We start from the raw sequence: 26,877 nt of genomic DNA, 5'->3' as shown, positions 1-26,877 counted from the left end.
GATGATGATGACGAGGATGAGGAAACTGTTTCTGTTGCCGCTGATGATGAGGATGTTGTGTATGTGTGTGTGTGTGTGTGTGTGCTCACACCCCTCTGCCTTTCCGCCTATCATTTGTGGTTGCCGGTCTGCTTCATTGGTTTTTGATTGTGTTTGGCTGCTTTATTTATTTATGAGGGCCATAAGAGTGGCCAGAAAGAAAGAGAGACAGAAAGAGAGAGAGAGAGAGAGAGAGAAATAGAGAAAAAAAGATGGTGAGACAGAGTGGGGAGAGGGGGGATCGTTCATAAAATATTATATCTTGTTTTATTTTCCTGTTCTCTTTTTTGTCGGTTTTTTTATTTATTCAACTTATGAAGAGCCTCGTCTCATAGCAAAGTTAAATTGCAAACAGGATAAAAGAAAAAAAAAACAACCCAAAAAGGAAAATTTATATATACATATACAGAAGCATAAGCAGTGAAAACAGGATAAGCAGGAGCTGAAGGGGGAGATCTGAAGGCAAGTCGTGTGGTGAACTTCTCTTGGCTTTTTGTATAACTTTTGATTAATAGAGCGACGACAACCAGGCGGAGCAGGAAAACGGGTCCGGGTGGCAGCTGGCGTTGGCATAATTGCACTACACTGAGACCACTGACAGAAAATATCCGGCACCCAACCATCCATCCCATCCATCCATCCATTCCTCGCCAACCCTCTTGGAGGGAGAACTCGGCTCCCTTGTCTGCACATGACAACAACTTGTGAGCCGGGAGCAGAAACTTCTTACGCTAAATTGATTCCGTTGAAAACAAGTGCTTGGAATGGAGTGGAATGATGCCTTGGCTCGGCTGGCCTGGAGAGCTGGGGGGCTGGGCAGGGTGCAATCGAATAGAGCATAGGATGGCATGCTGTATGCTTCAGTGCTGGGTGTGGGTCTGGAACCCGCGTGAAACAAAAGCTCGTCAGGATAACAGACAAATGCACTTATGCCATGCAACTGAAGACTGACGTCTACATACATATGTAAAAACAAACAACTTTGGCTTTAGTTTGCCTTTACCCTTTCACCCACACACCCACACACACCTATTCCTGTCCTGTCCTGTCTCTCTCCCTCCCTCTGTCTGTCTGTCTTCTATCCATTTCCATCTGATTTCCATATGCTACTTACTACTCTGACATCCAACCAAAAGATGCATCTGCCATCTGGCCAAAACTACAAGCATATCACAAGAATTTCACCAAGGTCTGAAGGCCATGGGCATAATGCCAGAGTTGTTGGAATTGGTTGGATGCAGCTGCTGCTCTTTGTTTTTGAAATGGCTATTCCTGTTGCCAGCTACTCCAGACACTGAACAGCAAGTTATATGTTTTGAACTAATTTAAACTGGAAACCCAAAAGAAAACTGCATTTAATTGAAAATTTAAATTCAGTAATATTTGGAAATGAAAGTTTCTTCAAACGATAATTTCCAACTTGGTTATTGGTTTTATGTTGTTCAGTGTCTGACTGAATTGACTGAATGACATTACAGCAAGTGCTGTCATTAATTTTGAGACTTTGCCGTATGCCAAGAGTAAGAGAGACAAAATGATATGATCTAAGAATGAGTAACAGGGATAGTTAGGTGGAGGGCAAGAGTGAGAAAGGACACGAAGAACATCTTACGTCTATTGTACTAACTATTATACTACATGTGCATCTGTGTTGATGTGGATGCATGTTTCTTTCTTCCTTCCTCCTTTGTCTGCGTATTTCGCTTGATTTGTTTTGTGGCTTGACCATTTAATTGCATTTGAGCTTCCAAGTGGATATCCAAATTGTCTAAGGCCAAAGTTTAAATCAAATTTAAAGCCTTGCATGTGCCTTCGTTTGTGCAAACAAACATATGCTGATATAAATTATCCATGCATACATATTATTTGAGAGAATGCACACACACCATTACATATGTATGCAGCATATAGCATAATGCATGCACACTTAAAGCCTCAAAAGTGCCAGCCAGCCAGCCAAATGGCATGACAGAGATGCAGAGCAATCCAACTACCAAACTGAGAGTATCCCTTAGTAAATGGTCAGAAAGCGAGCAAGAGTTGGATGAGAGAGGAAGCTTAGTAAAATACTTTCATAATAATCTTTATGGCACAACGTTGTTGGCCAAAAAAATAGAGTACAACAACATACCCACCACCCACACACACACACAGAAAGGAATAACCGCCACCTAAACGAACTGGTTCTAAAGCAGGCAAAGGGCATTAACAGCCAAAAGGAAGGACGCCAAAAGAGGGGCATGGGTGGGAAAGGGGCGGTGGCGGGGTCTTTTGAGAGAGCTGTGATTTGCTCCTTCTTGTGATACTCTTCTTATGTACATACATATGTACTATGAGTATGTGTGTGTGTATAGTTTACTTGTTTGCTTTTTTTTTTATAAAGCGCCCCAAAAATGTATGCTACACTTTTTTTCGCACTACCAAAAACGCGCAATGAAACTTAAAAAAGAAAGAAAAAAAACATAAAATAACAAAAAACAGAAGAGGAAAAAACACGCTCACACGCACAAACACACCGGAAAAAAGGAGAGAAAAGGGTTTTTATGGCTTTGTCATGCTGCCTGATGGAAAATGCTAAAAGGATGCTAAGAAATGTTCAGTTGTACTACAAGAAAAATATACAAGATTTTGGCTGGCAGTTGTTACTCAAGGTATATTTTTAATATCCTTTTTGAAAGAAGCCATGGTAAAGTCAGTTTGGAGATTTTCAGTTTGTCCTTCGCATCATTTTGATACAGAGCCTTAAAAACAATCCAAAGCTTCTTTTCTCTCTATTTGTAAAATTGAAATACTATATAACAAAAGCATTTTGAAATGTTATTTTCACAAGGTGTTTCTATTTTCTTGCTGCTGTTTGTTTGTTTTTTGCCACAGAATTTCGGTTTATATCCATGAATGAGTGTGTGAAGTTGAATGTCCTAGTTGTCCCTACCAGTACAAAATTCTCTATGCCATACCGAAACCGAAAAGTTGAGTTCTATATGCAATAATTTTCCTGGTTTCTACTTGCCATTGCCGTGGAACAGGTAAAATAAAAGCGGAGGCGGAGATGGCAGAAACATAAGCACGAGCAGGTGGCAGCAGCAGCAGCAAGAGCTGGATTTAATAAATTCTAATGTTTGCTTACCTTGCCCGAAAGGCTTTCAACCTGAAACCGCACACACATGGGCAGCAGCTGCTGCTGCTGTTGCTGCTGTTGCAAACGCTGAATGTCCAGGCAACAATGTTGGAAGCAAACCAGATGAAGCTTGAGTTGGGTTGGCGGCGTTGGGGCAAACAGATTTACTTTTATTGCAAATTGCAATGCAGAGTAAAAGATGTGTCCGGATCTTGTCTCACTCTCTCCTCTCTCTCTCTCTCTCTCTCTCTCTTTCTCTTTCTTTTATTTCTGGATAGAGTAGAACATTTTGCCTGGATATAGACATTTAAATGAATGAATAGACAGTTATTCTCTCATGCAGCAGAGAGACAGCGTTTCGACAGTACTTTCGAGTCGGGTCAAAGGAAAATCGCCCGTGGGCCCTGTTGGCAAATGGCAGGGGATGGGATCTGGTGCATGAATTGCATATTGCAATGGCTTACAGTGATGTCTGCTGCTAAAGACTTGACAGCTCTTCCAGCAGCGCATGAAATTATCTTAACAATTTCATCTTTTTCAAATAACTGCCAGCCATTATACAATATTTAATCCAAGTCAGTGGCAAGCAAGAAGTAAACTGTTTAAAGTAATGGAAAAATAGTTGACAACTTAAGTACTTAAGACTAAATAAAGTACAATTTAGTTACCATATCTTAATATTTTTGAAAACTTGTTCTCTTTTGAAAATTTTCTCTTCAAAGTCATAAACTAAAAAAAAAAAACAATATGGAGATAATGTTCTAAATATCATGGAAAATGATATTTATTAGTTTTTAAATGTAACAACTGAAGAGAATTTAATTTTGACTAAAAATTCCTCATATGGAATATACACTGTAAACATTTACGATTTTGTGTAGCTGCCTAATTAATAAGAGCATTTGCTTAATTCCAACCTTTTACACATTGAATAGATAAAAGGAAACTGTGGCATGGACCCAACTGAGGGCCAGACTAATTTACTTTAGGTGCTAGCCACTGAACTACAAATTTTGAATAGATAAATGCAACAGGATTTACAAAAGCATGGAAAAAATCCAACAAAAAAAAAAAAAAAAACAAACTAAAAGAAAGTAAAACAAAAATGAAACCAAAACTGATGTGAATGAAAGGTCTGAGCAGACTGCAATGGTCTATGCGGGAAGGGGATAGGTAGCCTTGGGGATTAGTTTAGCGAAACCATGTCCAGAACTTCCACCTGCTGCGACGACGTTGCTGTTGGAGTGGCATCTCTGGCTTGGGCATAGCAACTGGAGGCGTAATTTGGATCAGGGGCGGTTCCTCCTCTTCGCTCGACATATCCAGTTTCTCTTGTGTGGCCCGGTAAACACATTGGCGATACTGTTCCATTAGAGTGAAACATTTGCACGAACGCTGATTATTTTGGTGTAGACAGTATTGCAATTGTTGTGAAACATCCTCGCAGGGTCTGGCTTCTTGAGTCTTAAAGTGACGACCAGTATGAGCGAGCAGACGATCGAATTCCTGATGGATGGCTTCATTGGGTCTAATAAGGAGAGGAACTTTTGGTGGCCTTCAAAATGCCAATGAGATGAAATGACTTACAGTCGCTGTATATCTTCAATGACGCTTAAAACATTTTCCGATTTCGATTTCTTTGGTTTGATTGTTTTCATTTGATTTGGATTTGAATTGATGTGGTCATCTGTAGGGGCGACATCCGACTTCTCTGGCTGTTCTTGCTTCTCTTCAGTGGATGTGGTACTTGGCGATGTGGATGCGGTCGCTGTTTCCGATGTGGTCGGCAAATGAGCATCGGCATGGCCACGGGAAACGCCCAACATGGCGCCCATTTTGTTCACAGTTTATTACTAACTATTTGTTTAAAAGACTATCTAAAATATTGAAGTACAATTCATGGCAATAGTTGGAATCAAAATGATGTGAAAAGTTTTCATGTTTCATGTTTTTAGAATGATGAGCAGCATCTTTCTCTCTGTCATTCTACTTCTCATTCTTCTGTCTTCTGTCTGTCTCTGGGTCAACTAATCAAGCCTAAATTACCTGTCTCTCGCTTTTTTCCATTCCATCATTTTCATTCCTCATTCATTTTGGTCCTGTTTGTTGTTCGTTCTGTCCAGGGCAGAAACTTCTTCTGTTGGCTTCTCCTGGCGGGCATAAAAAGTCAAAAAGTTCAAGTTGTTGTTGTTGCTGGCATTTTGTTATTGGAATTTTCATTGGCGATGCCCACAAAAATACTTTTTCGATTAAACTTTAACGGCGCGTAAAATGCCAAAGCCAAATAGCCGGAAAATGCTCAAGGACCAACGGTAGAATTCAGACCGCCCCCCTCCCCTCCCCATCCCATTCCTTCCAGACTCTCGTCCAAATGCCAAATCCAAATCAGAAAATGATTAATTACAAAATGCTTTGCCGCTCGACTCCTACTGGTATATTGCGGATCTCTTCCTTTCACTCCTTGTCCCGGTCCTTGTCACGGTCACGGTCCCTGTGCCCTGCCCTCTGTCCTCTGTCCCTATCCTGTCCAGTTCAGTGTGGCCTGCCAAATGCCAATTAGCGAAAATATTTCCCGTGGGTTTTCGTCGCCGTCGTCGTCGCCATTGAACGACTAATGGATATAAATTAGTTTCGGTTACGAATGCGGGCACCAAAAAATACCAAAGACCAAGCAACGCCCACACCAAAAATTTCAAATACAACAAACTGGATGGGGGGGAATGGTAACATTCTGGCAAGTGGAAATTGGAAACTCGGACACACACATTGGAAAGCTGGGACCTGGTGAATGGCAAATGGCGAATGGCGAATGGCTAACGGCATGCAAGGCATCTTCTTGTCCCAGTACACATGGTTAACAATGGCTTTTCTGGGTTACGTCGGCAAATGCAAATCAGCGCCGTGGTCAGTTGCGCCCATCACCATGTGATGGGATGGGATGGGATGAGCGAATGAGAATTGCATTTTTGGTTGAAGCCTTCTCGTTAACTGGCGGACATGTTTCATGTGTTTCGCCTTCTAGCGAAATATATTTTGCGCAAGATTCGGCCGCAACTGCCACAGTCAGAACTAGAGCTATCTACGCATTGTCCATCCAGTTGATGCGACCATGGCCAAGTTTCATTTTGACATGGGCAAATCAAGTGTTTCACGAAATGCATTTCAAATGCTAAAGAACTCAGCAAAACTCAGCACATTTTTAATTCAACCTGCTCTAATCCGAATGATTCAGTTCAGTTTATGAAATTCCTTTAGCCAATGGCAGAAAAATTTTTAATTGCTTCTCCTGAAAAAAAAAGGATTTAATTGCCAGGCATGTGCAGAAAACAAAACCACATTTTCCGACCCACCAAAACCATTCTTCATTCAGGGCTTTTCACCGTGGAAAATAATAGAAAATGTGCATTGTGTGTGTGTGTGTGTGTGTGTGTGTAATAAAAGATTACAATCAACATGAAAATCAAGCGTCAAAAAGTTTTGCCGCCACATAAGCCGTAGACGTAGTTTTTCATCCCGACATCTTTAGCCTTCGTTGCAATGATGTTGCCACGCCCACCATGAAGCCACCATGATGGGGAAAAAACCCCACAGCAGAAGCTGAAGCTAAAACTGTTGAAGCTGTAGCCACGTTCCAACTTTCTAGTGGCACGCGAAACCGCACAAAAATCTCCTAACCCTTTTACTCCAACCACTGACCCCTTCCCGCTCCATCCACTACGAATTTTTCGCACATTTTTGCTCGGTTGTTTTTTTTTTTTTCTGCTTGCTAGGTATATATTTTTCAGCATATAAATTTTCGTTCAAGTTGAAAAGTTTCACATACTCCTGTCACGTAACACGCAGTGGGGATTCTCCTTCCTCTAACAACTCCACTGCAGTGGATGATGGTGGTGGTGGTAGTGGTGGTGCACAAGTGGAAACATGCCGGACGGATCGCGTGCTGGCTAGAACGAAGTAGTTTCAAAACCAAGAGAGAGAAAGTGAGGGAGAGAGAGAGCGGGAGGGAGGGAGAGTCCAAGCCGAGTTGCTAATTTATGGCTTGACATTAGAATGCAATCATATTCACTTAAAAAAGTGCATAACTTTTGGCTTTTATATTGTTGTTGTTCTTTCTTCAGCTACTTGCTAACAAAAGCAAAAAGAAAAAATAAGAAATAAAGTTTTATGGCACTTGAATTTAATTGCTTTACAAATTGTTGCTAATCGCAAGTAAGTGCGTATGGTTAGGACTAGAACCCTGTAAAGTCATATTATGCTCTCTGCTAGAACTAATTGTGAATTATAACTGAGAGAGAGAGAGAAAATATAAGTTGTTTAAACTCTTGCTAGATCTTATTTAAGATCTAACATATCGACATATTGGGACTATACATTGTTAAGACATGTATTTATTGCTCATCATATTGATTGAGTACACCGACTTGTTTCCTTAAACTATCTTGAATTTCGGCAAACAACACGCTGTCCGCATGGGTAACATTTTGATTCTCCGTTTCACCAGCAAGTATGGATTGACGCACTGCAGCAGCTTCGTATAGCAGGCAAATGGTATTGGTATAATTTGTGGGATATTTACCCTGAGGTGGCTGCCATTCCTTTTTGTTGCCATCGATATCGATTAGTATGTTGGGGCCATAGAAATCAATCAGCTGGGGTGGGTGAGTGTGGGATAATCAGTTGTCAATACGATTTACCTAGTTAAATTCGTTTCTATTGTGTCTTACCGTCAAGTGACGGTAAGTGGCCTTTGGTGCCTGTGATGACAGCTGTATTGTTCAGTTTTTCCAAGGAACTGAGATGCAAGTGAGCCTGACGACCGCCACTGTAAGTCAATGTGGCGCTGACATCATTGTCAATGCCTTCGGCATTCAAGGTGCCAGTCGCTTCTATTTTTTGGGGTTTCTCTTGAAATGCCCACTGAATGGCCTGAATGGCATAGATACCCAGATCATAGATAACACCACCGCCCAAATCACGTTTCCTAGAATCATAAATTTGTTCTAGATTAGGTCACACAAACGCAATTACTCTTGGTGCTTACTGTAAACGTTCCACTTCAAGCATGGGGAAGCCCAAATTAGCCTCCACAGCTTGTATCTCACCAATTTTCTTGGTGGCAATCAGTTCTTTGACATATTGAAAGGATGGAAAGAAACGCGACCATATGGCCTCCATGAAGAAACGTTTATTAACCTTCGCAGCAGCCACAATGCCCTCCGCTTGCTTCCTGTTCATGGCCAGACTCTTCTCGCAGAGCACATGTTTGCCATGGTTCAACATCAGCACGGATAACTCGTAATGCTGGGTATTTAAGGCTCCAATATAGACCACATCTGCAAAATAGAGTTACATTTACATTAACCGATGGCAAATCAACTCCTACTCCTTCGTACTTACCCACATCCTTGTCTTGGGCCAATTCAATGTAACTACCATAGGAACTGGGTATCTCATGTTTGCGGGCAAACTCCTGGGCACGTTCCAGAGAGCGGGCAGCCACAGCCTGCACCTTATGCTCAGTGGAGGGCAGAGCACCCACGGCGATGACAAAATCCTCACTGATCTTGCCAGCAGATGCAATGCCCCAGCGCAAAAGTTTCGACGACATGATGTTTGATTGCTGAATGTCCAAATTTTTCCTCGGGGGGTGGCCTAAATAGTCCATATTTTGGAAATTCAAACTTAATCAGACTGATATTCGCTTATCTTCTGGTTACTCTGATTTCTGCCACACCCACACACACCTCCACCTCCACCGAAATCCGATTTCACAATAAAATTCAGGTTGACCTCTCTCTCATTTTCAAGGAGACAAACAAAACTTTTACTAGAAAAACCCATAAAAAAAAAAAAGATAACCTAAAGCGAGCCTCTAAAATAGTCTCCGTCATTGTCTGACGTCACATTATTATAATACATACTTATCTCTAACTTAAAGTGGGCACTTATATTTCAAATTTCATTGAAGACCGTAATAAAAACAAAAACAACACCAAGTTCAATTGAATGAACGGAAAATCACCAAGCAAAGCTAATCAACTAGTTGATGAAAAGCAAAGTGAACGATTTTTAACTGTCAGTCGAAAAGAGTTAGTTAGTTGGAAATGCTTTCCAAAACAACATCTTTATCTGGAAAGTTTGCAAAGGCTTGATTTAAATATTTATACATTCATATGTGTCTTTAGATCCTTTGGGGTTGATCAAAACATTTGATGAGCGAGAGTCCTGGTCGTCTCAGTACAGTCCTATGCCTTCTTTTGCTTCTACTACCACTTCCATTCCCTTAATCGTCTCTCATTCATACTCTTTGACAGGCTCCAGAAATTTATCGACACCATTAAACGCAGCTCTGGCAGAAATTTTCGTACCCAGTCTCTCTCTCTCTCACTCTCTCCCTCTCTCTATCTTTCTCTCTGTCTCATGCTGTGTGTGTTTTTTTTTTCTCTATCGAATTTTGTTGGTGATTGGAAAGGGAGCAAAGCAACGCGACGGCGTCTGACATGCAATTTATAGCCCGGAATGGTAATTGGCAGACGACGACGACGACGACGACGAGAACGCTCTACTTGTATCGGCTACTTGCCCTCTCCTCCAGTCAACCTGACTGCTGTTTATTAATAAATTGTCACTTGCATCCCCAGACTAGACCAGGCCAGACCATCCCAGACCAAGGCCAAGCCAGACAAGCCCATGCTCTCCATCTTCGCATTATAGTTGATTGCCATTTTGATTTTGGGCTTGGCTTTTTATATATGTACATACATATATATATGTATGTATGTATATGTATCTAGTGGGTTGGTGCCAGGACATTATCCACCCATTGCCAATTAGTTGCCATCATCGTTCATCCGTAGAGCGACGACGACGACGACATCGACAGCGCCTGCTCCTAGCCTAATCCTTGTTAAGCTTCATCGAAATTGTATCATTATCATATCGAGCGCTGTCATTGTTGGCTTACACAATGCTTGGCCTGGCTTCTTGCTTCATTTTGCCAGTTCCACTCTATTCGACTCGATACCTGAGGGAAATCTAACTGGAGCGTTAACAAGTTTTCCTCTTACACTTTCTTTATTCGCTTTGCTGGAGCTTGGACTCAGCTTAAGCTGCTTATTATTTCTAAAGAAAGTGAGAAATCTCCCCAGCCCCAAAATAAGAAAACGGCAGCAAACAAAACAAACTACAAAGTAAAGAGCGAAGCCAAATGCTGCTTTAAGTTTACCCTATGAAGCTGATCGCCTGATGACCATTTGCCACTTTGAACTCCATACTCTTAAGTTTTTTGGTATCCGCCTCATCACTTACGGTTAATTGTGATGGCAAACAAAAAAAAAAAAACAACTCCCCCCACATAATTCATGGCACATGGACATGGCTTGGGTTGGGTTGGGAAGGCTCCTCCAATTCTAACAAGCACATTAATAATATCTTAACTCAGACATTGAAGTGGCGCCCACAAAACTGAAACTGAAACTGAAGCGGAAACTGGGAGCCAAGAGGAGCCAAGGAAGTCATCGTCGCCATGGTCGGACGTGGTCGAGCACAAAATGCAGTTAATTAATCATTTTGAGGCAAAAGTAGTTTGCTAGCTTGATTTATTTTTGGCCATAAGAAGCGAACAGAACGACGACCAAACCGCAACACACAAAAGTTAAAGTTTTTATCTGCTGACAGGCAGGCGCGCCCCCTCAATGCGCCCAAGCGCCCTGAGAACAAAAACAACAACAAAAGCAACTGGCAAAGCATTCTAGGCCAAGTTATTAAAAACCATCTAACAACCATGGCAAAAAGCAAATTAAAACAGAAAACAAAAAAAAAAAAAAAGACATACGAAAATTTACCGAAACTATGCAAAGTCGCTTAGACATGCGAGACACAAAGAAATAACTTTTCATTCATCATTCTCAAAGTCTCATTAGCTAGCCACGAAAAAAAAAAAAGCTAACAAGGACTTCATTTCTAGGATCTAATTTGTGATTTCATCGGACTTGAAGAGTCCTATGAGGTCGATTTTTGACTATTTTAAAGTGATATGTTCTCTGATTGATTGGATCAGCGGGAGTCCGGTAATTGGGTGTGGTAAAGCTCTTGTCAAAATGATTGTGTAACAAAATTGAAAATCCCCTTTGCTGTTGATTATATGTACATACATACATACATATGCGAGTGACGTATTGTGTGTTATTGTATGTTGAATGCCGAAACAATCAGCTCTAGAGCAATGTATGAGTCGATTAATTAAACCGCAAGCGTTTAAGCGGCAAACCGCAGGCAAGCAACGTCAGTCATGATGGCAAGCCAAGTTTACTTTAATTTGACTTTCACTTTTCGCACACAAACACACAGTAGACACCCGCATCCGTTTCCTTTGCCCGCTTCCCTTCCCTTCCCTTCCATAAGCCAACCGCCGTCCTTATACCCATATCCATTCCCATCGCGACAGAGGCAATCAAATTTCGTATTAATTATGTGCTTAACCAAACACCTCCTCGCATGCAAAAGGTTTAAGTGAAGGCGAGGTTGTAGCATCGGTAGAGGGGAGTGGCAAATTGTAAACTGCTAGCTCCTGGCAAAAAGATTATGCTTGGGCTCACACACACACACACACACACACACACACACACACATCTATGTATACACACAGTCTACTGGCCATGCGGGTCAGGGACAAGCGACAAGGCAATAATTCTTTGGTTTTCACATTTTATATGCGGCCACCCTGCATCCCTTCACCCTTCACCCTCTGCCATGGCCCTGCGGATGTCGAAAATCCTTTTGCGGCTTACGTTACACCAACGAACGAAACGAACGAACGAAATGAAAACCAAACCAACCAGACAGACCAGATAGAAATTGGGCGTTCTAGGTAAGTGGATAGCGGCCAGTGGCGGGGGAAGCTGCTAAGGGGGCGTGAGCCTACAGAGAGAATGTGTGGCAACTGGGACCGGCGACACATGTTACGGTTCAGTTGCCGCCTGGCTTACATTTTGTTTTTGTGGGCCTGAAAATTTGATACATTTGCATATATGTACATATGTAGATATGATTATGAAATCCTCGATGCGAGCTGGATAAATCCAAGTGGCAACAACTTGAATCCATTGAATACATTCATGTTTATTGGTTTACATTTACCTTGATTGCATACAAAACCCAAAAATTTGTATTCGTTCTAACCAGTTGACCAATTTGTATCCTTTCATCCCATTCATCCTTGGATGAAACTTTGTACCCAAAGTCATTTATAATTGACTTACTTTAGCAACCCCTTTTTGTCTCACTAATCAAACGAATTAACTCTCATGCCAGAGAATTTTTAGAACCGTTTATAAACTTAAAAACTTAGCTTGGCTTTCCCAGGATTCTATCGCCATTTTGAGATATGGAATGGAAATTTTGTATCTTTTCTTTGCTTTTCTTTTCAATAAGCTATTTGTGATAAAAAGTCAATTTCTTGGCAAAAGTTTTATTTGCTTTAGGAGCGTCTTCTTTTGGCCAATCCATTGGCTAAGAAAACATTTTGCAACTGATCAACTGCTTTTGTTTTTATTGCACTTGGAGATTGATGTCACATTTTGAGAGTCATCATCCGTTTGGGTCACTTTGGGGTTGCTAAAACAAAGACAATGAGTGGGCGCAGAGCGTGGAGCATGTGAGAGGAGGAGGAGGAGCAGGTGTTGGCAAAAGGCAGAGCGGCAAATGTAAAATCAAATTAAATTAAGCAAACTGCGCAAACATTGATAAAGTGGCAATGCAATTGCAAGAATCGTGTTGAGTCCAGTAAAGTGAAGTGGAATGGAGTGGAGTTGTATCCACAGTGAGACCACAAGAACCACAACCGACAGAGAGATGGGTGAGATTGAGACTGAGTATGCCATGGAGCCAGAGATGGCCAGAGCCGGACACTGGCATGGATTGTGATGATGGTGGCAAGCCATGAGGACCAACATTCTTTGCGTTGTCATCTGTAAAGTAGGGTAGATTACATAGCTTTGAATGATGCCCAGCCGAGAAGATGCCGGAAAATGCCCACAGAGACATGAGGAAACGGAAAGGGTTTGTACCGAATGGACTACGGGATGCCCCGTATACACCAATGATGCTCGAACAATGGTTTAGCCACTGTTAACCGAATGAACTGCAATCGGATATACCCGGCCAGTGGAATAATCCATTGAGCCAACGTGGCTGAGGGACAATTGGGTGGCGTCGTGCAGGCGCCAACAACTCAAGGAAAAATCAACAGAAAGGAAACACTCGAAGAGGAAGTAATGGGCAATGGGCAATGGGCAATGGGCAAAGGCAAAGGCAGATTCAGAGTCGTAGACAAAAAGACAAGACCGAGAACAAAAAATGTATAGAATAGAAGAAAAAGTAGAGAATAACGCAAAGGGCAACGCACAAATGGCTAGAAAAGAACGACAAGCGGCGGAGAAGGAAAGACTAAAAAGCAGGATACATTTCAAATGACATCCTCTCTATCTCTTCCTCTCCCTCACTCTCTCGCTCTCTCACACTCTGCATCCCAGTTGTCGTTCTGCTCCGATTCCAGCGTGCAGGACTTTGACTGGGCTAGTAACTCGAGTAATTGGTAGGCCACACCCCCCTGAAAACCCCAGCAAACCCCTTACCCATGCCCATCATACCCATCGGAGCAGTGGCCTCATCCGTATGCCTCATGTTGAACGTTATGTCTTCCACAAATGTGTCTTTGTCACTGCGTCACTGAAGCGTGGTGCGTTGCAATACCAGCAGTAGCCGCAGACCCCCATACCCCCTTGCCTAACTGCACCACACCTCACCTCAGCCCCTACCCGTTCACCCTCTCCATTGTCTGTTCAGCCTCTATCTCTCTACACTACATTGCAGTTGGGCGAATGCTTTGCCATATCAAAAGTGAAACTTTGACATATAATTTCTCGCATGGATTTTCACTTTGACGACATAAACGATGACAATACCATGCCTTTTTTTCTCCCTCTCTATCTCTATCTCTCTCTCTCTCTCTCTTTTTCTCTTTTTCTTTGCGAAGAAAATGTATGCAGATGACGAAGATATCACACATCTTAGCTACCTATCTCACTCCTTGCCTTATGCCAGTTCCAAAAGTGTCGCAGCCGCGTTATTTTCTTTTTATGGCTCATGGCAACGCTTGGAATTGAACATCACAATCATTATCTTTATCATTATCATCAAGTCACATGCTCGAACAACTTTTGCCAAAGTCAATCTTTCACATTTCCATATCTTGGCATCGAATTGCCATTGCATGGCCATCTGTTACTCTTTGCTACTACATTTTGACTTGACTTGATTGACAATCTTTAAAATGGCAAAGGAAAAAAAAGTGTTTTTAACAATTCGTTGAATATTTTATACTTTCGTATTGGTTAAAAGGTTAAGAAGAGTTTGGAATTAGGAATTGGATCCATGTCGTATACGTAATAGTGATTATTTTTAATCTATGGCATCAAAGGGCGATAATGTTTTAGACCATCATTAACTTCAAGTAGTTAAGTTTCTCCTACTCCTACCAGAAATATTTGCACCCTGTGGCGTCTATTTGGCAAATTGATGTATGTTTCATTTTATAATTATTTACTCGTTTGATAATGCAAAGTTGTACATAGTTGAACACTATCAACCTAACTATATTTTGCGAGAACATACAATTCGGATTCGAATCCGTTTCCTCGATGTTCAGTTCAGACACTTAGACAATCGTTTGATAATGTTCGATAAGATCAAGAGTAATTAATTGTATAAGTTTTCTTGGCATTGAAGTTTGCTCAGAGAGAAGCATTCTTTCAAAATTGCATTGTTTTTGTTTGTTGTGTCCTTTTGTTGGGTAAGAATTTGTAGGATATATTCCACTTGTAGTATATTTTGTATGTTATTATTTAAGCTGCTGTTCTTGCTACTACCAATTTATATGTACTATAGAAAAGGAGAAAGACAACAACAAAAGCTCTGTGTGCGTGTGTGCATGTGTGAGTGTGTGAGTGTGTGTTGACTGCTTCTGGTTTTGTATGGAAATTTAGAAATTATGCTTTCTTGTCTTTTAATTAATAATCTCAAGGGTGGATGGCGATGAGGATGGGAGTTCGTGTTCGGTTTTGGTTGAAATAAACGAGCCAACGGGGCGTATGCGTAACATGCGAAAGCAATATTTGTTGCTGCTGTTGTTGTTGTTGTTGTCCTGGTTTCCGTTTTGCCACAAAACATGCGGAATGGCAGGCGGCAGCTGATGTAGTCGACACCCCGCTGCGCCATTTTCAAGCTGTTGTGGTAACTCTCTACTCTGCCACTCTTTCTCTCTCTCTCTCTTTATCTCTCTCTTTATATATACATATATATCTCTTTCCATATATGGTGCAACTTTTATGGCTGTCTGGGCGTCTGTTGTGTGAGTTGACAATGTGATTTACATTTAATTAAAATCGTATTTACTCGTTAGATAAACAAACAAACAAACAAGCAAACCAGAGACAGCTACAGCTAGAAAGAGAGAAAGATAGATAGACACCGAGACAGACAGACAGAGAGAGAGAGAGAAGGAGCCTGAAAAAGAAATAAAGCATACGAGACAAAAAGCAAGAAAAACGAAGTCAAGGCATTTGCTTTTTTGCATCATTAAGCTCCAAAAGAACAGGTGAAACGAAAGGGGGAACAAGTGTCAGGTGTGTGTATATATATGTGTGTGGGTGTGAGTGGGTATTCGTTTGCCTTGTCACTTTCTTTTTTCGGTGCCAGGGATAATGTTGACATTGACATGACATAAATAGCATTCGATCACAGTCCCCGATTGCCATAAAAATAAATAACCAAATTGAATATGCCAACTCCCTAAACACTTTAAACTAACCAATTCGAATTGAAGAATCCGAAATACAACAAAATAATATATAATTTAAGCTCATAAAAACAATCAGAAGCTACAATTAAATTACAATTTTAACCCATAAAACCTTTTGCAAGGTCTAGCAGAATGAAAGAGGGATATTCTAGAATTCGAAACTTTTATCCATCGAAGGACATTCTCATTTAGTCAAAGTGAGTCATTTTATTTAACTATTTGTGAACCTTAAGCTGCTGATTTTATGTTTCCTTCATATATGTATGCATGTGGGCATCCACTATGTATCTTATGGCCCACTCTAGATCTCATGACGGCAGGAATATATCCTTTCTCTTTCTCTCTCTGAGCTCTCAAACCAAAATAAGCTTCTTAACTGGAAAGTATTCATTCAATGTTTCCTTAACTAGTACCCAATTAGAGCTAGCTAAAGGAAATGCCAATCCTTCAGCCATTTTGCGTAACAATTGACTTCTATTGATTAAAAGCACTCGGAAAACACTTCGTTAGTTAGTGCAACAAACTGATGGCGATCACATTGATAATCTTTCGACCCCCTCACCATCTCCGATACGAAAGAAATTGAAAATAGAGGAGAAAAACAGAAGTAGTAACAACAACAAACTGCAACCAGCAGCAACCAATTAGGACGGAAACATGAATTGTATGGCAACTTTGCTCTGACTCTTTCTCTCTATAAACAAAAACAAACTTTTTGTAAATATGATAAATGCACCCCAAGGATAGGCAACAATGGCAACAGGAAAAAATAGACACACGAACGGACAGACAAATGCTTAGAGAGGCAGAGACAAAGAGGGAGAGAGAGAGAGAGAGGAGAGAGGGGGAGACAGGGGAGCAGACTGCTTGTTAAAATTGATTGGCTTTGCCCACTGGCCACAACAACAACTCATCTGTATACATGCTTAGGCCAAGGTACCTTTCGGCCTGTTCAGCTCTGAGCAGAACATTGATTTATATGTGTATTGACACTTTAAGCAGATGACCACTGCCACTGCCACCCCACCGCCCCCCCAGTAATACCCATCGAACGGTCTGTGTCACAAATTTGTTCTTGTCATTGTTTTACAAGACCAACAACAACAACGACAACAACAAAGAAAATCGCCCTCAAGGCTTGATAAAAATACTACATGATAAAAGGAAAAAAGAAGGTTATGCCCAAGTTAATATGGGAACCCTTGCCATCTTTCAGAGTAATTTTTGTTTATAACAAAAACTAATTGCCTTTAAGGTTTGCCTTTTTCTTGGGATGATGATGGTCACACTTGAACAACAGTGTTGAGTAACGAATTGTGATGAGAAATTTCTGACAATCTCTTTGGGTCCAAACGAATGCAAATGAATGCCAGAAATGTATGTATATATATTAACATATATAGATATTTTTGGTAGGCATGACCACGCCCAACACACACACACACACACACAGAGAAAGAGAGAGACAAGCCCACACACACACACACTCACAAGTACAGATGCAGATACACTTGAATGCTCTCATTTCCGTCAACTGAAATTATTTCAAAAGTTGACACACGAAATTACCATTGATAAATACCGGAAATGTGGTCCACACAGTTGACACAGTCGCTCATTTGCCGGCAGGAGGGAAATATGCACGGTCGTAATGGTGGTGGAGGAAAGTGGTGTGCTGAGGGGTACTCTACATGCTTGTATGCTGAATGTGACAGAAAGGCAACCGATTCAAACACAATGGTCATGCAAATTGGATACGGCAGCATCAAACTGTTACCACTCACGTATGTACGTGTGTGTGTGTAAGTGCATTTGTACTCGATGAGTTTGTTTAACTTGGCCATCAAGTCAAAGTGCCAATGCCAGAATGAAAATGAAAAAGAGAAAGCCCTTAAAAACTCACATTAAACCTTGTTATTTATGTAATCCTATAATGCATTAATATGCATTTCTTTCTTCTCTTTTATTCATATTCTATAACTTTTTCTTTGGTTAAACTCAACAGACAACATCTGTTACATAGAAGCAATTAGAAGTAAAGACAATGAGTAAGAGAAGAGGTGAAAAATATGAATTGCAATACTTAAGTAGACTTTTGAAACATTCTCAGACTATAATACGTACATATATTTCATTTCAAGTAGTTCAACCACAGGCCATATATACTCTTTGGTTTGTAGCCACTTCTTTGCTTCTGCTGATTTTTAAGAAGCTTGAGAACTTTTGCCTCGTTACCCTTAAGAAAACACAAGAAAAACAAAAAATGAACCTATCCCATCAAAGGGTTTTCTCCCTCTACTGTGGCGAAAAGAAGAAAAAAAAAAACGTCACTCTGAACATAACAAAATTGCAAAATTCCATTGATTGAAATGGAAAATGAAAAAATACTTGTTACTTTACATAGGATAAAAGCTCTCTAGCAAATGGAGAGAAAACCGCAAATGGCAATAACAAAACTAACATTAAAGTGGTTTTCATTCATAACTCCTACACTGTACATACATTCATCGACTTATGCTGTATAATCTACAGATATAGTCTGGAAAAAAGACAAATTTTAAGAGCTTGAAGATAACAAATGGCGAAAGAGAAACTTGACAAGTATGAGGCTCACTTTATTTCAATTGATATTGACGAAAAGTTAATTGCTTTAATTAAGTGGCATTTGCTCTTGGTTTAAGAAGGCGGAAGCGCAAAAAAGTATGCTATGCATTTTCTTAAGCAAAAAAATCAAGAAGAATTCTCTTTGATACACACTTGAACCTTGTTCGCATATAAGTGTGGTGTGTTTGTGTGTGTGTGCATTTTCTTAATGAATTCATGGCTGCGATGCCAGCAGCGTTCAGCGTTCAGCTTCAGCTTCAACTTCAGCTCCAGCTGTGGCAAAAAGCTAAGGCAAAGGCGGATGAAGAGAGCGAAAATGTTTACATTTAGTTAAATGCAAAATTTGCTGATATTTGGCAAACATGCAAAAGGATGAATAGCAGCGGAAAGCAATAGAGAGGAAGAAGGTATGATGCGGGGGAGGGGGGAGAGAGTGCGGCGGTTTGCTGTTGTCGACTGCCTGTGTACTGTGTACTGTATTCTGTATTCTGTGTTCTGTGTTCTGTGGGCGTGGCATATGCGTGGGCGTGCTTGAATTGTTCATATTTTGATTAATTTCTCTGAGATCCTTGTTGTTGGTATTGCTGTTTGCCAAGCGGCAGTAATTGCAAAATGCAGGCAATATTTGTACGAATATATGCTGTATGCTATGCACACACACACACACACACACAATGCACATACACATACGTATACATGGATACAAAAGCATTTAAGCAAATAAGGCGCTAAAAGCATAAACTAAATGAATTAAACGATATAAAACAGAAAGGAAATGAGAGAAAAGAAGGCTGACAGAGGGAAGAGGGTGGAGGGGCTTACAAGTACAAGCCCCATACCCATGGCTCCTCTATCCCACTTGCCTTCCGCCTGAACTTTTCATAAAATATGAAATAATAAAAAGTGAATTATGTGCACAGGCAACTCCAAACAGGAAAGAGAAAAGAGACAGAGCGAAAGCAAAAAAAGAAAACTGTATTAAAGCAGCAACGACTACAAACAAGAACATTTAATTGCAATTGTTTGTTCGCCTGCTAGTTTTTATTTGCACTTTAATTATGAAAAATATGAGAAGCAGCAGCAGTAGCAGCAGAAACTAATTTTCATAAGTACAAAGCACACACAAACACACACACACACACAAGTTGCCCCCCCCCATGTTAAAGTTAACCGAGAGCAGTCCACGACCCATGAGTAATGACCACAGCCCGAGCAAGGAGCCAGCAGCCAGAGCCAGAGCAGAAGTTCTGTTACATCTTCTCTTTTTCTTCTCTTCTTTTGCTTCTTCTTTCCCTTCTTCTTACTTTTTGATATTCCCCAGAGAAATCGACATGGCCACACTCTCTCGATTTCTCTCACCTGATGATGAAATCTGACCAGTACCAAGTACCATAAAACTGAAAGGCAAATGAAATGAATTAGGTTTACCTGGCAAAACTGATTTAGCAGAAGGTTTCCCTTTCTTTTATTTTCTTTGGTTTGTTTATTTAGTTTTTTTTTTTTCACTTTGGAGTATTGCATAATTTATGGCAAAAGCCATAGAATATTGTATAAAAAGTGGTAAGTAAGTAAATTATAAGCAAAGTTACGGGAAAACTTCCACCCCAAAAGGACATCTACCATCTTACAGACTCGAAAGTACTTAAAAGCTGCGATCCAAATTAGTTTGACAAAATGTTCTAGTTTCTTTTCTGAAATGTCCTGGATGAAAACCGATTAATCTATGTATGTGTGAGTAAGTGCTTGATATGCAAAGAAGCTGTGCATGTTTCCTTATCTCTCGCTCTCTCTCTCCCTGATAAACCTTCCCTTGGTCCCCCTTTGAGCCTGATTTAAAGTTGACTCTTCAAGTTGTATTAACTAATTAGTAGCCTAACTTACTGGGCCTTAAGAGCGAGCTACCTAGTCTACTTATACCGATAGTTTAATATATTTATATATCTTTTACTAGAAATAAAACAAGACATATTGGCTATTCATTGGAAAATTTTCATAAAATGTCTTCTTCTACCCAATTTGAATTTCCCTTTGCTTATCTCATCTTCTTTGTCATTTTTCCTTCTTTTTTCCTGTAGTCTATTGTAATGTGAATTTTATTGTTCATTTCTCTCTCTCTCTCTCTCTCTCTATCTATCTATCTATCTCTTTGTCTCTGTCTATAGACATATAGAATACCCTTACTTATGTGTGTCTGTATGTGTATTTTTCCCCCCTTCTTTGTAATTGTTACAGCTAAAGCCATAAAAATTTTCCAACCAAAAGAAAAAAGCTAAAAAAGGGAGACGAAAAGAAAAAACTTTTTGGCTGCTGCTTCTTATTTTAATTTTTATTGAATGAGCTTTTCTTTCTTTTGTGTTTTTTTTTTTTTTTTTTTCTTTTTGCCATCATTTTACGAGCTAACGGCAATGGCAATGTATAGATGTGTGTGTGTGTGTGTCTATTTGTGCCGTTTTTGATTTCGCTTTTCGATTTGCCATTTCAAATTCACTTCATTGAATTGTTAATTTTATCGCTCCCGCGCACACACACACACACACACACACACATAGACAAAGCAGAAGTAAGATAGACAGGGGTAGGTATAGAAATAGAAGGAAGAGAAACATACACACACACACACACACACACATACACTGGCAGGCACATACATACATATGACATAACTCTGATTCCGATTTGGACTTTGTTGGCTGCTTACTTTTTTTCTTTCTTTATTGTCATTGCCTTTGCCAGCCGTTTTATTTGTGGTTATTACATAAACCTTGCCATCAACCCATCCCCATCGTTTTGATCTCCTACTCCCAACAGTATGCCCTTCTTTTTTGCACTCACTGTTTATCTCTTGTGTTTCATATTAAATTTTATTGCTCGCGGTATTTCGAAAATAAACATTTTATCCTCCCTCCCAGGATGATGATGACGACCAGGTGAGTACCCTTAATGATGTATAAAATGTATTCTCAAAGTAGATAATTGTACAAGATCAGGTCAGTCACCAAGATTTACTCGATGCCAAACTAGAATTTTCTTTAAATTAATCAATTTGTGGAATTCTAAAAGTGTTTTTCTTAAAGACGAAATGGCAAAATGGAATCATCAATCACTATCACGGACTATGAAGGCCCTCAAGTCTTGATTCAGCAAATATTGTGCATACATATATGTACGTACATATATAAACCATATATCTATCTATCTCTCGCTCTCTTTTCGTATCTTCTCCGTCTTGGGCTTCTGTGCCTTTTTTGCTTGACGCCTTCCTCTGTTTCGTCTTGCATAAGAAGAAAGAAATTTGCATTTTTGCAGTAAATTCAATATTTCCTTTATGATTTTGCTTCTGCTATGTCCTGCCCGTGATCCCCGTTTCCAAGGGATGTTGGTTTTTATGTGCCTGCTGCCTGCTGCCTGCTACTTGGCTGTCTTGTTTGGTCTGGCATATACTCGTATCATGTGCATATTTCTCGTCCTTAGCATATTAAGCCAGAGCGAAGCGAAACGAAACGAAACGAAGGGAAGTGAAGGGAAGTCATTTTGCCTTGTAAGACAAACAGGGCCAGGACATACAGGACACAAGCAGGACATAGCAGGCCGAACGCGACTGTCACTTTGGCATTCTGGTAACTGATAGACAAGCCAACTGCTGGCTGCCGTCTGTCTGCTGCCTGTGGAAACATCCTTTTTGGAATACAAGGACTCGTTTCGAAATGGCTTCGAGTGCTTTTTGGCTGATTTCGGAAATTGGTTTGCATTAGAAATCACTTAAGCGCATAAAGTGCTCGTGAGTTATGGCCGCAGGATGTGTACACACACACACACACACTCCCATAGATAGAGGGACACACAGGACATGCAGGATTTTCATTTGAATGGCTTTGCTTTCTTTTATGATTTTCTCTTTTCGTTCTGTTTGTTTCTTTTTCGTTCGAATGTCACACATCCAAAAACAAATTAATTAAAATGAAGAATCCTTTTTTTTGTTGTTTGTTGCTTCTTTTTTTTTTTTTGTTTCTTACTTGGCATCTCATTCAATTATGCCAGGGTGTGGCCCATCAGCATCATCATCATCATCATCGCCAACAACATTATCCAACTCCTCTTTGCATCTTAGTCATCGTCCTCGTTCTGGTTCTCGTTTCGTCCTCGTCAACTCATTTTAGTAATTAAGACATTTTGCTTCATAAACTTCAAAGAAACCATAACTTGCATGCTCCACTGGGCAGGAGCTGGGAGAAAGAGACTGAGACTGAGACTGAAACTGAGTCTATGGAGTGAGAGAGGATTGTAGCTAGGCCACAGCATGAAGTCGTTTGAAGCAACTTTTCGCCTCCATCTTTGGCCCATCAGCAGGGCATCAGGCCAGACAATGTGCAATGTTCGCTCCATGGTTGGTCCTGCGTCCTGCGACCCAATGTCCCACAATCTTAGCTCCACGTCTCATGCTGTTGCCAACGTTGCTAATTTCCTTCATTAAACAGCTGAAGCATTTAATGCAACACAGGACTAAATTGTTGCTCCAAGCTACAAAACAAAAAAAAAAAAAAAAAACCGGAAAGAAAGCAGGCACCTTCCTTTTTTCTTTTCTTTTCCCAAGTCCTGACAAAAACCAACTTAAACATATACATAAATTTATCGGCCTACTTGATAAGCAAACTTAACAAAAACCATTAATAAAATATTGCCCGAAAACACCAGATCACATGGCCCAAGCGTTATTTATCAAAGTTTTTAGTCAACTAAAAGTTAACTTCGTTAACCCTTCTCAAAAGTATCCTCATAAACTCAATCAGCTTTAGGTAGACACATCAGAAAAAACAGTACAAAAATATATATAGAAAAAACACAGATCTAAATTCTATTAAAAACATTTGAATTCAATGGAGGAAGACGAGGAGAGAATATTTAAGCGTCTAAGGAACCGAGTCGTACCGTACACAGTACGCAAGCCACGTGCTCGTCGAATCCCACAGCAGAATGCTACTCAAGATCCTGCTCCCCTTGCGCAAAATAACGTTCAAGAAAATACACCAAATAAGGAACCTGAAAATGTACCAAATAATGAATCAAAGATGGAACCTAGGGTGATCCTAACGAGGATCAAATTGAAGGGTCCTAAGTTAAAAACCGTTTCCTAGTTTGGGTATCCTTTCTTGTTTGCGAGTTGCATATCCAATTTGAGTTTAATTGTTTTTATTTATGAAACACAAACATTTCAATACTGCTGAGGATTCAAAACAAGCAATAATTTATTTTAATTCAAGTACGTACGTATATCATTAATCGATATTAACTGATTCTTTACAATGGATATATTATTGCATTTAATTATAGTGCATGGACATGTTTTCCCATAACCTTCTCACATCGGAGCATTACAAGAAATATAATTTGTTCGTTTAAATATTTCAACTTATATTTTTGAAAACTTTAGTTATATTTATCTAGGTAATCTATTTTTTTTTTGACTTCCTGAAGTCCTTTACTCGTTCTCTAAAATCTTTTGAATTTTCTTGCAGCGTTCAGCTCCTTGAAGGATTATGGGAATCAGTTTACGAACTTCTATTCGATAAACGAAAAACTTTTGTTTTCCTTATAAGGTAATCTATTTTTTGGACTAAATCCTTTTTACTCTTTGTCTATAACTTTTTCCATTTGGTTACAGCGTTCAACTCTCGGAGCATTCTTTCTTGGCCAATCTTTGTAGGACAAATCTAATCGTGATGTATTTCTTTTGGCATTCGGAAAAAACACCAAATAAGGAACCTGAAAATGTACCAAATAATGAATCAAAGGAGGAACCTAAGGTGCACCTAACGAGGATCAAATTGAAGGGTCCTAAGTTAAAAACCGTTTCCTAGTTTGGGTATCCTTTCTTGTTTGCGAGTTGCATATCCAATTTGAGTTTAATTGTTTTTATTTATGAAACACAAACATTTCAATACTGCTGAGGATTCAAAACAAGCAATAATTTATTTTAATTCAAGTACGTACGTATATCATTAATCGATATTAACTGATTCTTTACAATGGATATATTATTGCATTTAATTATAGTGCATGGACATGTTTTCCCATAACCTTCTCACATCGGAGCATTACAAGAAATATAATTTGTTCGTTTAAATATTTCAACTTATATTTTTGAAAACTTTAGTTATATTTATCTAGGTAATCTATTTTTTTTTTGACTTCCTGAAGTCCTTTACTCGTTCTCTAAAATCTTTTGAATTTTCTTGCAGCGTTCAGCTCCTTGAAGGATTATGGGAATCAGTTTACGAACTTCTATTCGATAAACGGAAAACTTTTGTTTTCCTTACGAGTATAAGGTAATCTATTTTTTGGACTAAATCCTTTTTACTCTTTGTCTATAACTTTTTCCATTTGGTTACAGCGTTCAACAACTGGAGCATTCTTTCTTGGCCAATCTTTGTAGGACAAATCTAATCGTGATGTATTTCTTTTGGCATTCGGAAAAAACACCAAATAAGGAACCTGAAAATGTACCAAATAATGAATCAAAGGAGGAACCTAAGGTGCACCTAACGAGGATCCCCAAATTGAAGGGTCCTAAGATCAAATCCGTTTCCTAGTTTGGGTATCCTTTCTTGTTTGCGAGTTGCATATCCAATTTGAGTTTAATTGTTTTTATTTATGAAACACAAACATTTCAATACTGCTGAGGATTCAAAACAAGCAATAATTTATTTTAATTCAAGTACGTACGTATATCATTAATCGATATTAACTGATTCTTTTCAATGGATATATTATTGCATTTAATTATAGTGCATGGACATGTTTTCTCATAACCTTCTCACATCGGAGCATTACAAGGAATATATTTTGTTCGTTTAAATATTTCAACTTATATTTTTGAAAACTTTAGTTATATTTATCTAGGTAATCTATTTTTTTTTTTTTGACTTCCTGAAGTCCTTTACTCGTTCTCTAAAATCTTTTGAATTTTCTTGCAGCGTTCAGCTCCCTGAAGGATTATGGGAATCAGTTTACGAACTTCTATTCGATAAACGGAAAACTTTTGTTTTCCTTATAAGGTAATCTATTTTTTGGACTAAATCCTTTTTACTCTTTGTCTATAACTTTTTTCATTTGATTACAGCGTTCAACTCTCGGAGCATTCTTTCTTGGCCAATCTTTGTAGGACAAATCTAATCGTGATGTATTTCTTTTGGCATTCGGATATTTCCCAATCTTCTTGCAAATCCATTTTTGTTTCTTGATGTTGCATATGCAATTACAAAAATCCTACAAAAAAATTTGTTCTGTTTTGGTTCTGATGTTGGTTTGCTTAGAGTAATTAATTACTGCTGGCTGATTGGTAGTGGGTGTGGCTTGTAGCGCAATTGCAATTTACCATGAGTAATGAACATTTCATTTGCAAAAATTTGTGGTTAAACATTGGGCAACATTTTCATTTATATAAAATATAAATGTGTTCTCTTTGGTTAGTTGGGGGGGGGCAAACTGCAATCAGGCCACAAAGTATTCAGTTAAGTAAGCTGTGTGTGTGTGTGTGTGGGGTGGGTGTGTGTGTAGGGTAAAGTTCGTTGTCAGTGGCTTCCGATATCGGATTACGCATACGCCGCGTTGTCGTCCAACCGGCAGAGCAGCAAAATTTAACGAGCAAAGCAAAATCACTCAAAGTGAGAGTGAGTCAAGCAGAGCGATAAAGCGGCAAAGCAGCGGCCTCACTCTCTCTCTCTCTCTCTCTCTCTCGAACTGAATCTGACTTATAATTTAATTTTGTGTGTGGTTGGCATGTTGGGTGGTTGGGTGGTTCGATGGTTGGTTGGTTAAAGTTGCAACTTAAAACTCAAATAGAGCAAGATGTAAGGCAAACCAACAACTTTGTCCATTAAAAAGCAAAACTTTTCGGCAGGTGGAAGCGCATCGATGGCTTTTTGCCTAACCCCCTTAACCCTTAACCCAGAAGTGTCGACAAAAAAAAAAGAAGAAAAGGCGAAACGAACTCAACTGAACTGATACGCCGAATGCAAGCTACCAATTTTGTAATGTGAATTTAATGTCAGTTTTGCGACAGGTGCGTTGAGTGGCAGTGGCAAAGGATGCTAGTGGGTCTATGGATGTGGGTGCAGATTGTTGGTTTGGGCCAAAAAGCTTTCAGGAATGGACAAACTTGTGTGTGTGTGTGTGTGAGTGTGTGTGTGTGTGTGTGTCTGTATGTCGGTGTGGCTTAATGCATTGCATTTGCAGTTATTGGCAAAGTTTGCCTGAGGCT

General features: G+C 39.7%; 2 protein-coding genes and 1 long non-coding RNA gene across 6 annotated transcripts; 1 reads left to right on the top strand and 2 right to left on the bottom strand.

The window, feature by feature from the left end:
• Positions 1-4,043: 4,043 nt before the first annotated feature.
• On the bottom strand, positions 4,044-5,070 carry LOC137587229 (uncharacterized). The gene is made up of 2 exons (XM_068303553.1): positions 4,745-5,070; positions 4,044-4,685 (listed from the first exon to the last, which is right to left on the bottom strand). Exons 1-2 carry the CDS (start codon positions 4,990-4,992, stop codon positions 4,349-4,351), a joined length of 585 nt encoding a protein of 194 aa, XP_068159654.1. The 5' UTR covers positions 4,993-5,070; the 3' UTR covers positions 4,044-4,348.
• Positions 5,071-7,523: 2,453 nt separating this feature from the next.
• On the bottom strand, positions 7,524-13,840 carry LOC137584445 (trans-1,2-dihydrobenzene-1,2-diol dehydrogenase-like). The gene is made up of 5 exons (XM_068299844.1): positions 13,792-13,840; positions 8,555-8,809; positions 8,199-8,490; positions 7,899-8,138; positions 7,524-7,813 (listed from the first exon to the last, which is right to left on the bottom strand). Exons 1-5 carry the CDS (start codon positions 13,838-13,840, stop codon positions 7,546-7,548), a joined length of 1,104 nt encoding a protein of 367 aa, XP_068155945.1. The 3' UTR covers positions 7,524-7,545.
• A 9,522-nt stretch (positions 13,841-23,362) lies between these two features.
• On the top strand, positions 23,363-25,818 carry LOC137586873 (uncharacterized). 4 transcript variants are annotated; one of them, XR_011033830.1, is made up of 10 exons: positions 23,363-23,877; positions 23,949-24,062; positions 24,134-24,214; positions 24,280-24,604; positions 24,672-24,785; positions 24,857-24,943; positions 25,009-25,332; positions 25,404-25,517; positions 25,592-25,672; positions 25,738-25,818. It is a non-coding gene; the product is annotated as an uncharacterized lncRNA (long non-coding RNA). The 4 variants fall into 4 exon arrangements; XR_011033828.1 differs by having other exon boundaries at positions 23,365-23,877; positions 24,280-24,600; positions 25,009-25,336; XR_011033829.1 differs by having other exon boundaries at positions 23,368-23,881; positions 24,280-24,600.
• The last annotated feature ends 1,059 nt before the right edge of the window (positions 25,819-26,877 follow it).

The sequence above is a fragment of the Drosophila tropicalis genome, unplaced genomic scaffold (genome assembly GCF_018151085.1).
Source record: "Drosophila tropicalis isolate 14030-0801.00 unplaced genomic scaffold, ASM1815108v1 contig_158, whole genome shotgun sequence".
NCBI classification, from domain to species: Eukaryota; Metazoa; Arthropoda; class Insecta; order Diptera; family Drosophilidae; genus Drosophila; species Drosophila tropicalis.
This window is presented reverse-complemented; position numbering and strand designations above follow the sequence as displayed.

Coding starts and splice junctions, on each gene's coding strand:
- LOC137587229 (XM_068303553.1), bottom strand. CDS start 4,992: ATGGGCGCCATGTTGGGCGTTTCCCGTGGCCATGCCGATGCTCATTTG. Junction 4,686..4,744: donor ATTGAAGATATACAGCGACT/GTAAGTCATTTC, acceptor TCTCCTTATTAG/ACCCAATGAAGCCATCCATC.
- LOC137584445 (XM_068299844.1), bottom strand. CDS start 13,840: ATGAGGCATACGGATGAGGCCACTGCTCCGATGGGTATGATGGGCATG. Junction 8,810..13,791: donor GATGGGTATGATGGGCATGG/GTAAGGGGTTTG, acceptor TGGACTATTTAG/GCCACCCCCCGAGGAAAAAT. Junction 7,814..7,898: donor ATCACAGGCACCAAAGGCCA/CTTACCGTCACT, acceptor CCACACTCACCC/ACCCCAGCTGATTGATTTCT.